This window comes from Eimeria acervulina, genomic scaffold, assembly GCF_000499425.1.
Source record: "Eimeria acervulina Houghton genomic scaffold, Eah_scaff80, whole genome shotgun sequence".
Taxonomy (NCBI): domain Eukaryota; phylum Apicomplexa; class Conoidasida; order Eucoccidiorida; family Eimeriidae; genus Eimeria; species Eimeria acervulina.
The window spans coordinates 70057-82600 of record NW_013549593.1 but is presented as its reverse complement, the minus strand read 5'-3'; the positions used below and the strand labels follow the sequence as shown (position 1 = coordinate 82600).

Genomic DNA, 12544 nt, shown 5'->3' with positions numbered 1-12544 from the left:
GCTGCTGCTGCTGCTGGTGGCTGCTGAAGGGGAGGCAGCAAAAGAAGAAGAGCGGCAATAGAATAATAAAACAGACGAACACGGAAAAGGAGACAAGTACAAGTGCAGCAAACAATAAACAATATCACTTGTGCTGCATTTAAACAAACAAACGAACAAACAAACAAACAAACAAATAAATAAAACGAACAAATAAATAAATAAAACAAAGACAAGAATTGCTTCAACCCCTCAAACCAGCGAATCATCTACGTGTACTGCAGCAGCTGCTGCTGCAGCAGCAGCTTCTTCTGCAGCTGCTTCTGCAGCAACAGCAGCAGCAGCAACTGTGGCCTCTGCTGCATCCGCAGCAGCAGCAGCAGCAGGAGCAGCAGCAGGAGAGAAGGTAAGGGATGCAGGGCTTCGCTCAATATCCTTGTTTGCAGCTGCTGTTGCTTCTGCTCTTTGACTCGCTGCTGCGTCTGCTGCACTATCAAAAGAAACATGAATGCGGCAGTCGGGTGTAGAGACAGGTGCTTCAGGTGCTGGTGGTGCTGCAGTTGCTGCTGCATCAGCTGCTTCTGTTGCCTTACTTGCTGCTGCTTCAATTGCTGCTACTGCATCAGTTGCTGCTGCTTCTGTTGCTGCTGCTTGTGCTTCTGCTGCTTTAGTGGCTGCCTCTTCTGCCGATTTCTCAGCTGCTGCTGCTGCTGCTTCAATTGCTGCTCCTTGTGCTGATATAACCGTTGCTGCTGCCTGAGCTTCGGTAGGAGATGAACTGATGCTGCTGCTGCTGCTGCCGACGCCTACGCGTTCTTCCTTCTTGGGTTTATCTGCTGGTGCTTCTGCTGCTGGTGCTTTTGCTGCTGCTGCTGTTGCTGCTCCTGCTACTGCTGGCCTCCACTTTGAACTTGTTGAAGTTCCTTCGCCTGCTGCTCTCCTTGCTGCTGCTGCTTCTGCTGCTGCTGCTTGTGCTGCTGCTGGCCTCCACCTAGAACTCGTTGAGGACCCTTCACCTGCTGCTCTTCTTGCTGCTGCTGCTGCTGCTTCTTCTTGTGCTGCTGGTGCTTTCGATTGTCCTGCAGACAGCAACGTAGGCATAACGAACGCATCATATGCAGCAGCAGCAGCAGCAGCAGCGGTAGCAGCAGCAGCAGCAAGGGGACAGCTAACAGAAGCACTTGCAGCAGCACCGGTAGCAGCAGCAAATCGAAAGCCTCTACACCAACAGGAATTGCAAAAGCAGCAGCAGCAGCAGCCGCAGCAGGCCCTGTGGAGGCTGGGGCAGCAGCAGCAGCAGAATCAGCAGCAGAACGAGCAGCAGCGGCAGCATCAGCAGCAGCATCACAAGCAGCATCAGCAGCTGCAGCAGCAGCAGTAGGAACAGCAGCAGAATCAGCAGCAGAATCAGCAGCAGCAGCAGCAGCAGATGGAGCAGCAGGCGAGTTGTTGTCTTTACCTATTAAGTTGTGTCTTAAGGGAGAGCTTCTGGTGGAGTCTTGTATATTATTTTGTGCATGCAGTTTGTTTGCTTTGTTTGTTCTGTTCGAGTCTGTTGATCTATTTGATGAATATCTATCACTGAGAGGAGCCCTCGGGTTTTTTGAGCTGTTGGTGCTTCTGTTGTCTTCTTCTTTAGCAGCTTTAGCAGCATCAGCAGCAGCAGCAGCAGCAGCAGCAGCAGCGGAAGTTGGAGAAGCAGGTGATGCTGCACTTGGTATGTTCGAATCAGCAGACACAAGAGGTCTGCTTCTCTTAGGAAATAAATCTCTGCCGGTGAAGCATTTATATAATAGAGCAAAGGGGAGAGAGAGACAGCGAAGAAGAGCAGGGCCTAAGCAGGTAGTTGTAAGAACAGCAATCAGGGTAACGAGAAATGTAATGCCTAAAACCAACCAAACAACTGAAGCTACTTCCATCTTGATAAGATTTACAATGTCGATACACCCCACGGGAGATGTGCTGTAGTACTCTTGCTGCTGCACAGCAGCAGATGCTGCCGAACCACTGGTGAATACCGCAAGAACTAAGAGCCTTGCAGGTTTTTGTGTTTGTCTTTATCTAAACAAAGCATTAAATGAAGTTGTTTTATAATCAATCAATGCAATGAATTCAAACCTGATAAAAAAGAAACAAAAATTTACTTGATCTCTTCTACGAGCCTTCTCTTGAGTCGGCGGTAGCAACTAGCCGAGAGGCACGAAGAAGACTGAGGCAGCTAAACAGCGGTGATAGTCACTGAACATATTTGCTTTTTAAGTCTTTTAAATGGATTTTTAATTGAAAATATAAAACAAAACCATTCAAACAACCTATTATTCCCCCTATATTATTAATACGTCTCCGCTTACCCTCTCGCTGCAGGAGCCCAACACAGCGCCTGGCGCATGTTGAACGGCTGCAGATCGGAGATGTATTGATGGAGATTTTTCTCTTTACTACCATCTATATAAAATAAAATATAAAAATAAATATATTTCAAACCATAATTCTCCTAAAAATTCCCTAAAAAAACAAATATTAAACACTCATGCAAGAAACCGTGTTCGTCGGTGTGGGGAAGCTGTACATACACCCCGTGCGGGGTTCAAGCCCCAAGTTGAATAGGAATGTGAACAGAACATAAATAGTTACAACAATGAGGTTTTTTCGCCTCTAAATGCTTTAATTTGTTGGGTTTCCCCTTTTATTGGTATATATTTTTTCAAGATGTCTCTCCGAGCCACGAATGTTGCAGATTTTCAGCACATTTTGCGTGTGCTTAACACCAACGTCGATGGAAGAGAGAAGGTTGTGATTGCTTTAACTGCTATTCGAGGTATCGGAAGGCGCATTAGCGCTTTAATTTGCAAAAAGGCAGACATCGACACCGACAAGAGAGCAGGGGAACTCACAGCAGATGAAATCAGCAAGGTAAGAACAGCCTAAAATAAAGATGTTTAGGTGTATATCCAACTACATTCTCTTGTATGTAGCCCTACATTAACTTCAGACAGCATATTTCTTGCATTTTCCTTCTTCTATTTCATATCTAATCTTGGTTTCTTATCCAGACTTGTTCAATTTAAAAGCCTTTCACCGCTGCTGTTTCTGCTGTGTAGGGTTTTGTGCGGGTGAGAGATTGCTGCATACGGTGTACATGCACAGCATTATATATTTGTTTTCACCTAAAGGCAGCTTCCTTTGTCTTTCTCTTTGCACTTTTGTTTCTCTTGTCTTAATCTAGTTCTTAACAAGGCGACCAGCTGTCTGTACAAGACAGCAGGTGTTGTTTAGTAATATATATGTTTGTCTTTTGCTTTCTTCTTCAAGACAATCTAGAGAAAGTAGTTCTCTCTAGGATATGTTTGTGCTTTGTTTTGTTTCGTTCTTTGTATTATAGGTTTTTGTATTTTATTTTAGTCAGTATACAAATATATGTGTATATTCATTTATATTAATATATATATATTTATATAAATTTATTTATATTTGTATTCATTTATATATTTATCTATATATATATCTGCATTTATTTATTTTGTTTCTGCTTATCGTCATTTTCTTGCACAGCCCGCACTCACTTTTTTTAGTACTCCTCGAAATAGATTATAAATATATATATAAATATATATATATATATATATATATTTATTATTTATTTATATATGAATGTATCTATTTGTAAATATATATTATAAATGTTATATGTATATATTTGTCTATATATGTATATGCATGATACAATAATTCTATACGCCGAACAAACCCTAACAATAAAAGCACTCTCTACATAAAAAAATAAAACAACCAACCAAACAAATATAAATAAATAAATAATGTATATATATACGTATACATATAAATCTATATAAATATATATATATATATATATAAATCTACATAAATATAAATAAATATAAATAGATAAAAGAAGTATATATGTACATGTATACATATAAGTCTATATATATATATATAAATCTATATATATATATATAAATATATATATATATATATATTTGTGTGTATGTGTGCGAATAGATTGTAGCGATAGTTGCTAGCCCGACTCAGTTCAGCGTCCCCTGGTGGTTCTTGAATAGACAGAAAGACGTGAAGGACGGCAAGTCTCGTCATGTGTCTGCAAATAACTTAGACTCTGTCTGGAGAGAAGACTTTGAAAGACTAAAGAAAATGAGGCTTCATAGAGGTCTTCGTCATTACTGGGGCTTAAAAGTGCGAGGACAGCACACAAAGACGACGGGCAGGCACGGTAGAACAGTCGGTGTTGCGAAGAAGAAAGCATAAATATATAAATAGATATCTAAATATCTATATATATATGTATATATTAATATATAATTATTGCTTTAATTATATATTAGTTATATGTATATGTATATTGTCTCCATTGCGTACACCTGGGTATATTATTTGTTGCTGACTTCATTATTATTATTATTATTATGTCGTCAGCTAATGAATAGCTGCTGCTGCTGCTGTTGCAGCAGCTGCTGCAGCAGCAGCAGAAGCAGCAGCAGCAGATAAATGAAAGCAGAAATTAATCGGTCTGCTGCACCAGGTGTACAGACACCTCAGTGCAAACAACCAAAAAATATAGACATCCCTTTTCTACTGAAGTGTTTATTATCGCGAAATGTTTGCTGTCTGTCTTATTTTATTTATTTTGCTTATAAATCCATATAGCAGTAAACCCACTAAACAAATCAAGAGGATTAGAAGCAATAAACCCTTTAAATAATAAATATAATAATATTAGTAGTAATAGAAGATAATTATAGTAATAGTATTAGTTTAATAATTATCTAATGCATGCATGCATGCACATCTCTTCAGCAAGCAGATGACTTTCAGTTTTAAGAGTTTTGCTAATATTAATTTAAATGCATTTGTTTATTGCTTCTGCTGCTGTTGTAGCAGCAAATAATATATATACTAATATATATGTAGTATTTAGAAAGACTGTAGACGAGACAAAAGATATAAATTGAGTTGTGCATGCAGCTGCATGCAAACAAAACATTTTTCTTTTACGCATATTTCGTCTTCTTCTCTTCCTTTGTTTGATTTTTGTCTTTGTTAGAGATTCGCTTTCTTTTAGTGTCGTTGTTACACCCTAATTCAAATGCATTGCTATATATATATATATATACATATATATATATATATATATATGCACTTGCACATCTGTATATGTGCATACTATTCATACATAGAATTATATATATAAACATATGTACATATATATATATATATATATATACGCAACTAAACAAAAAATTGTTTACGCATATACAGGACAGCAGCCTTACTGGTGTTTGAAGCATTTATAATAATTAAAAAGATAAAAATAATATTATTTTTTATTTCTTTTGTCTTCCTTCTGCGCTGTCACTACCGTACGAAACCGCGTAGAGAGCGGAGGCTGTATTCATTTTGCTGCATTAAAGCAAAAAAATTAATATCAGAGTATAATTAAACAAATTTAATTAATATAAAATATATTAATTTGATTATTTATATATTTTCATCAATTTAAAGCAGCAGCAGACTCAGGTGTATCTGCAGCTGCAGCAAAACAGCAAATCTAATTAAATTTTTTTGCATTGCTTATTAATTAAAAGAATATAAATTATATTTTTATTATACATACTTTATTTTCTTTCTTCAGTAAATAAGAAGGAAAGCCAGAGGGGCCTACAAATGAGTTGTACATACACCGCAGCATAATATACATTTAAATCTAAACATATAAATATATTTATTAAGACACATATTCATCGGCTTAAAAGAAAAATTCTCTATGCATTTAACTTTAAATATTAATGTATTACCATAGTAGAACACTAATCAGAAAATATATATATATATATATATATATTACTCGGATATAAGAAATGCATTTAAATAATTGCATGCATGCAAACAAAAAACAAATAAACAGATTTCTGCTGCACCTCGTCCCCAATATTCTAAGGCTAAGTTCTTCGCTTTAGTAAGCACACCGACAGGCGGTGAATTGCTGTTTGCTGCAGTTGCTGCAGTTGCTGCTGTTGTTGCAGTTGCTGCTGTTGCTTCATTTGCTGCACTTGTTGCTTCTACCGCGCTCAGCTGCAGCTCCTGCTGCAGCTCTTGTTGCGGATCGTCTTGTATCAGTTCCACGTCCTGCTGCTGCTGCTGCTGCTGCTGCTGCTGCTCTTGTTGTTGTTGCTGCTGCTGCAGCAGCCGGTGCTGTTCCTGCTCCCTCTCAGCCCTCATCGCCTGTCCAGGGAACTGTACGTACACCCGAAACGCAAATAAATTGAGGGGTTGTGCATGTGCAGTCTCTTATTTTATTTCAAGTTGATGTGTACATACAGCTGAGCATCGTCAGGTGTATGCTGAGATGTATATCTTGCGGGTTCAAATGCATCATTTATTTAATTTAAATAAATATAGAAGACCCATACAAACATTTTTAAAAAAGTTTTGCTTACATAAATTACACTCAGCAGAACAACAACGCCTATAAACACCAGTAAACCCTGAAAACAAAAACAGTTAAAAAGCAGCTTCTTGCATGCAAAAGTTTATTCTGTTGTTAGTCTTCTTAGTCTCCTTGACTCACAAACCCTAAACCCTAAACCCTAAACCCTAAACCCTAAACCCTAAGCATGTGCTTATTGACTCTTCACTATTGAAGGAACAGGTTCAAACGAGCACAAGGAGGAAAAGCAATAAAAACGCACCATCATAAACCCTAAACCCTAAACCCTAAACCCTAAACCCTAAGCGTTAAAGCCTGAGGCATTGATTGAACAGGGAAGAGATTAAAAGAGAAGAGCAAACACAAACAAATACAGAAAAAGACAAAGACGCCATGCTGCAGTGCTGTACATTGATTATGTTCTGCTGCAGCTGAGGAAGGTGTTGTATGCAGCGGGGGCTGTCGTTCTCCTGAACAAAGAAAAGAGACAAACGAGGTTTAGGGTTTAGTGAGGGTTTAGGGTTTAATGAGGGTTTAGGGTTTAAGAGCAATTCTACACACTAAAACCCTAAACCCTAAACCGTGAACTGGCATACTCTTCGTGTTCTGTTGTTTATATTCTTATTTGTTTATCCCTTTGTTTGTAAATATATTTATTAACAGGTTTGTTTGTACAAGCATTTGTTTGCTCTTGCTGCAGCTGCGCTATCCACCTGAGCAACAAACTGCTGCTGTCTTTGCATATTCAGCAACTGCAGTAGCAGCAGCAACAGCTGCTGCTGCTGCTGTTGTTACTGTTTTCTTGCTGCTGCAGCAGCAGCGGCAGCAAATAAAAAACACAAATATAGACGTACTTCTGTTTGCTGCTGTCTCCCTGAATCAGCTCGCGTGCTGCTGAAGTAATTAAAAGGAGACACACAAATATATATATATATATATATATATAGATGCGCTTCTTTCTTATAAATTCAATTAATAAATATATTTCTTTTTATTTTTAATAAATTAGTTTCTAAAGGGTTTGTTTTATATAACTGCACTTAAACAGCATCTTTGAAAAGCAAAAAAAGAAAGAGAAGCAACAAAAAAGAGACAAAGAACAAAGCAAACAAATGTATAAATACCTTAAAGGTGAAGAAGAAGTGGTAGTAGTAGTAATAGTAGTAGCAGCAGCAGCAGCAGCAAAAGTAGCAGAAGACCCTGGGATCGACGATCCCGGAGCTGCTGCAGGGATCGACGATCCCGCCTCTGTTGCCAATCGGCTGATGTTTGAAGGACATCTTCGTGGACTGCGAATTCAAATAAAAGAATTCATTCACTTAAAAATATATCTACAATAAACTTTTGTTTAGCTGCTGGCTTCAAGACTCAACAATTTATTATTCCTTTTAAACAAATAAACAAACAAAACACAAACAAACAACAAACAAAAAGAAAAACAGAGTTGTTCGGAAATGCAAAACGAAATTTCTAAATTTAAAATAAAAACCCTGTCTGTCTTGAAAAACTCCAGTGCAATCACATTAGGCTTTAGGGTTTAGGGTTTAGGTTTTAGGGTTTAGGGTTGAAGCAATGAAGCAGATGACCGACAACAGAGGGAACATCCACGAAGGCAATGCGATGAAAAATAGAGAACTTGCAGAATGGAGGAACACTTTGTCTGTGTAGGCCCCAAACCCTAAACCCTAAACCGTAAGCCGTAAATCTTAGGCCCTAGTCTAGACATTTTATCCCTAAGTTCTTAAAGCGGGAGGCAATAATCTTATGGAAGGGCACCTTGAAAAAGGAGTATCTTGTTGTTCTGTTGAGCGACTGAAAGAGGTAGAGGCGGAAGTGTTGGTTTGCGCATCGCCGGCCGAAACAGCAGACATGGAAATCGAAGGTAAATTATCTGCACCTGCAGGCGGCGAGGCAGGTGAAGACCGATCCATTGCTAAAGAATTAAGGGTTGAGGGTTTAGTGTTTAGGGTTTGGGTTTTAGGGTTTGGGGTTTCAATGACGAAGAAGACGAAACATGAACTGCGGTGAGGCAGTCGATTGAAGTCTGCGACATCAACAGCATCAAGACGGACGGCAAATGGAGGCAATCCGCGAAAAATAAGGACAAGGAAGGATAAATATGTTTTAAAACAAATATTATTTACGAAAAAAGCTAAAAATACATCAAAAAATAAGAAAGAAGGCTGAATCTAAAGCCGATGTCGTCTATCGACGAGCTGTGCATACACCCGAAAAATGAAACCCGTGTTGATAATCAGCGGATTTCGTGAATTCATTTCCTGAATTTTTCTCGTTCCCCCGTTTCTTTTGATATGTTAATAAGCCTTTTACTTTAATTTCGAATACTTTATTTGCTCTTGCTTTTTCCTTTTCACTCAACTTTCTGCTTTTTTTTCTGTTTTACGACAGACGCATCGGCAGTCGAAGATCACCGGGAAGGTCGTCGCCGCGCCCTTGTGCAGAAAAGGAAAAGGAAATCGAACTTAATGGAAACTTTTTCGTTGAAAGAAGGTAAACACTATCAATTAATTAATATTTAAAAGGATCTAAACTATAGATCGGCATTTGAACACAACCTTCCCGCATATTCCAACGCCATAGCCACTCAGACATAATTAACTAACCACCGGTTATTACCTTCTCTTCTAAACCCGGCGTCTGCAGTCCTTCGTGCATTTCTCCCCTTAATATGCTAAAAAAACAATTAATATTAACATTGGAATCGTAATAATATATTATTTCTCAATTAGAAAAGAAGACATCCCTCTACAGCCAACCTCTCTGTCTTTCATGCACATCCCATTGGCGTGCAGAGGCAGCTGCTGTTGCGTAGCGCGGTGTATAGGCACCTTGCAATAGTAACAATAATAATATTAGCGTAAATAATATTACATAGATATTTATAAATGCGATAGCCACTAGTGAAAGAACTGCAGAATCTCAACGGCTAGGAGGCTGCAGCAGCCGCAGCATACAAACAATTAATAATAAACCGTTAAACCTGCATTCATCATATATATTCACGTACAGCGAAATCTATATATTTGAATTAATATACTGTAGAGAGCAGAAAGTAAATGCAGTATTAAAACGGAGCAGCGAAGAACGCGAACTTCCCAAGGGCTGTACACATCTTAGAGCAAAACAATGAATGCAAACATAAAAATATATTCTAATATACTTATATTGCAAAAATAAATCCATCTACCTACCTATATAGATGTACTACAGACCTATTACAATATATCATTTGTATACAACATATATATTATATATATACAAAGATATGTACAGCAGCTCTGCTATGTTTGAATTCGTTTTAATGCTGCTGTTTTATGCATTTGTTGTTTTTGTGATAAAAAAGGAGGAGAGAAATGCGGCTGTGCGCAGCATCGGTTTGAAAGGATGTTTGAATTCCCATTAGGGTTTAGGGTTTAGGGTTTAGGGTTTAGAATGCGAGAGTAGAAATCATGCTTCCTAGGTTTTGCAAGAGTGTATCTGTAAGAAGAGAATCAATAGTGTTTTGAAGGCGCATCTTTGCATCTATTTGTCCTGCTCTATCTACTAGCAGTTGCTCTGGTTTCTTCTTTATTTCTTCTTCAATCATTGATATATACTTCGCACTTAAATCTTTTAATGCAGCTACACTCGCCTCGCGTTCGCGGTGATGCTCTTCAAAGTTCTGCATGCAAATATACACAAATAAAACAAGACATTCAACAAACACAAATATATATATATATGTCAATCATATATATAATAAATGTATATAAATATATACTATATAATATATATATATATAATCTGGAGTCTAGGTGCATCGTTTCATTTGTTATTGTGCACACACATTCAATTATATAATATATATATTTTTTATATATTTAGTATATATATATATACATAGCTATTAATGAAAAAAAGAAACAAACAACCCATAGGCCTACGCATATATAATAAATACAATATAAAAAGCACATTATATATATAATATATATAAAGCATAGCATATACAATAAACATATATATATATATATATATATATATATATATTATACATATAAACATATATATATATATATATACATATATATATAATATACATATATATATAATACACATATATACATATAATATATATATATATATACATATATTTATATATATATATATATATACCTGTAGTTTCAGCGCATCATTCTATTTATTTTTATGCAGGTTTGCGAGCATTTGATGTTCTAATTCTCCTTTTCTACAGTTAATAGTAATCGAATAATAATTTCTGTTTAAACCGTGAACAAGCGCAGTTATCGTAGGTCGCTGCAAATGCCCTATGTTCGAAGTTGTTTGTCGCGGCTCTTGACCTAAACAAATATAAAAAAATATATATAATTAACTTGTTGCTTTCAAAAAAGAAATATTATTCTGTAGGTACAGTATACTATAAATAATAAAAAGAATTCTACCGAAGATTAACATAACATAACATATATATATATATATATATAATGCATAATATCTAACGTTAAGCAGTGCGGATTAATTAGCTGAATAAAAATAATAATAATAATAAACAGAATAACAAATAGAACAATAAAAAGAATAATAAATTGAATAACAAAAAGAATAACAGAGAATAATAGAGAGAACAATAAAAAGGATAATAAACTGAATAACAAATTGGATAGTAAAAAGAATAATAAGTAAGATAATAAATCGAATAACAAAGAGAATAATAAAAAGAATAATAAAAAGAATAATAAAAAGAATAACAAAAAGAACAACAAAAAGAATAAAACGAAAAACAAAAATTATAACAAGTAGAATAATAAATTGAATATCAAAGAGAATAATAAATTGAACAACAAATTGAACGACAAAAGAATAATAAAAAGAAAAACAAATAGAATAACAAAAAGAAAAACAAAAAGAATAACAAAAATAATAACAAATAGAATAATAAATAGGATATAGAAAAGTAAGTAGTAGTAATACCTAGCATCAAGAAGTGCGGGTTGATTAAACGAAAACAATCCATTACTACTTTTCCCTTCACTGATTGAATCGGATCGACCACTACACCAACCGCTCGTTGATTTAATTGCTCAAAACTCTGCTGCGTATTCACGTCCGTTCCTGCAACAGCGACAGCAACAGCAACAGCAGCAGCAGCAGCAGCAGCAGCAGTAGCAGCATTCATTAGCAGCAGCAACGGCAGCAGCAGCATTCATTAGCAGCTGCAACGGCAGCAGCAGCATCATTCCGATGTCTAACTGAGAACCAGCATTCAAATCCAGGGTGTGAATAATAATAAAATAATAATAATAATCAGCAGCGGCATTAGCAGCATCATTAGCAGCATCATAATCAGCAGCAGGAGCAGCAACAGCAGCAGCATCATAATCAGCAGCAGCATTAGCAGCATCATTAGCAGCATCAAATCAGCAGCAGCAGCAACAGCAGCAGCATCATCACAATCAGCAGCAGCAGCAACAGCAGCAGCATCATCACAATCAGCAGCAACATCATCATAATCAGCAGCAGCAGCAACATCCTCATAATCAGCAGCAGCAGCAACATCCTCATAATCAGCAGCAGCAGCAGCATCATCATAATCATCATAATCAGCATCATAATCAGCAGCAGCAGCAGCATCATCATAATCAGCAGCAGCATCATCATAATCATCATAATCAGCAGCAGCAGCATCATCATAATCATCATAATCAGCAGCATAATCAGCAGCAGCAGCAGCAGCAGCAAGAGCAGCAGCAGGAGCAGCAAACCTGAGAACCAGCATCCAAAGCCTGGGTGTGAGTGGTACCACCCAACGACCATCTCCGGCCTCCCCGTCCGTTTGAGTTGGTCTAACATCTCCGTTTGATATACGTAGTCTACTGCTTCTATAGAAACGCTATTACCTAAGCAAACATAAATTTATAAATATATATACATATATTCTGTTGTTTGCTTGCTTGTTTGTTTTATTTTGTTCATTTAATAATTTGCATGATGTCCACTATATTACGTATATATATATATATATATATACGTAATATAATATATATATATATATATATATATTATAAACATTTATACATA

General features: G+C 36.7%; 4 protein-coding genes across 4 annotated transcripts in view; 1 reads left to right on the top strand and 3 right to left on the bottom strand.

The window, feature by feature from the left end:
• Nucleotides 1–231: 231 nt before the first annotated feature.
• Nucleotides 232–1080, bottom strand: EAH_00013940 (hypothetical protein; the record flags this gene model as incomplete). The annotated part of the gene is made up of 1 exon (XM_013394379.1): nucleotides 232–1080. One exon carries the CDS (start codon nucleotides 1078–1080, stop codon nucleotides 232–234), a length of 849 nt encoding a protein of 282 aa, XP_013249833.1.
• Nucleotides 1081–2688: 1608 nt separating this feature from the next.
• Nucleotides 2689–4266, top strand: EAH_00013930 (40S ribosomal protein S18, putative; the record flags this gene model as incomplete). The annotated part of the gene is made up of 2 exons (XM_013394378.1): nucleotides 2689–2892; nucleotides 4003–4266. The coding sequence occupies 2 exons, from the start codon at nucleotides 2689–2691 to the stop codon at nucleotides 4264–4266; spliced, it is 468 nt and encodes a 155-aa protein (XP_013249832.1).
• Nucleotides 4267–5509: 1243 nt separating this feature from the next.
• On the bottom strand, nucleotides 5510–6434 carry EAH_00013920 (hypothetical protein; the record flags this gene model as incomplete). The annotated part of the gene is made up of 3 exons (XM_013394377.1): nucleotides 5510–5547; nucleotides 5985–6252; nucleotides 6429–6434. The coding sequence occupies 3 exons, from the start codon at nucleotides 6432–6434 to the stop codon at nucleotides 5510–5512; spliced, it is 312 nt and encodes a 103-aa protein (XP_013249831.1).
• Nucleotides 6435–9893: 3459 nt separating this feature from the next.
• The window catches only part of EAH_00013910 (26S proteasome non-ATPase subunit, putative), a gene marked incomplete at both ends in the record, with an annotated part of 4469 nt that continues 1818 nt past the window's right edge, over nucleotides 9894–12544 (bottom strand). Inside the window, 5 exons of the mRNA XM_013394376.1 lie at nucleotides 9894–10127; nucleotides 10622–10642; nucleotides 11529–11558; nucleotides 11946–12228; nucleotides 12270–12363. Coding sequence (XP_013249830.1) covers nucleotides 9894–10127; nucleotides 10622–10642; nucleotides 11529–11558; nucleotides 11946–12228; nucleotides 12270–12363 — 662 coding nt within the window. The remainder of the gene's footprint in view (nucleotides 10128–10621; nucleotides 10643–11528; nucleotides 11559–11945; nucleotides 12229–12269; nucleotides 12364–12544) is intronic.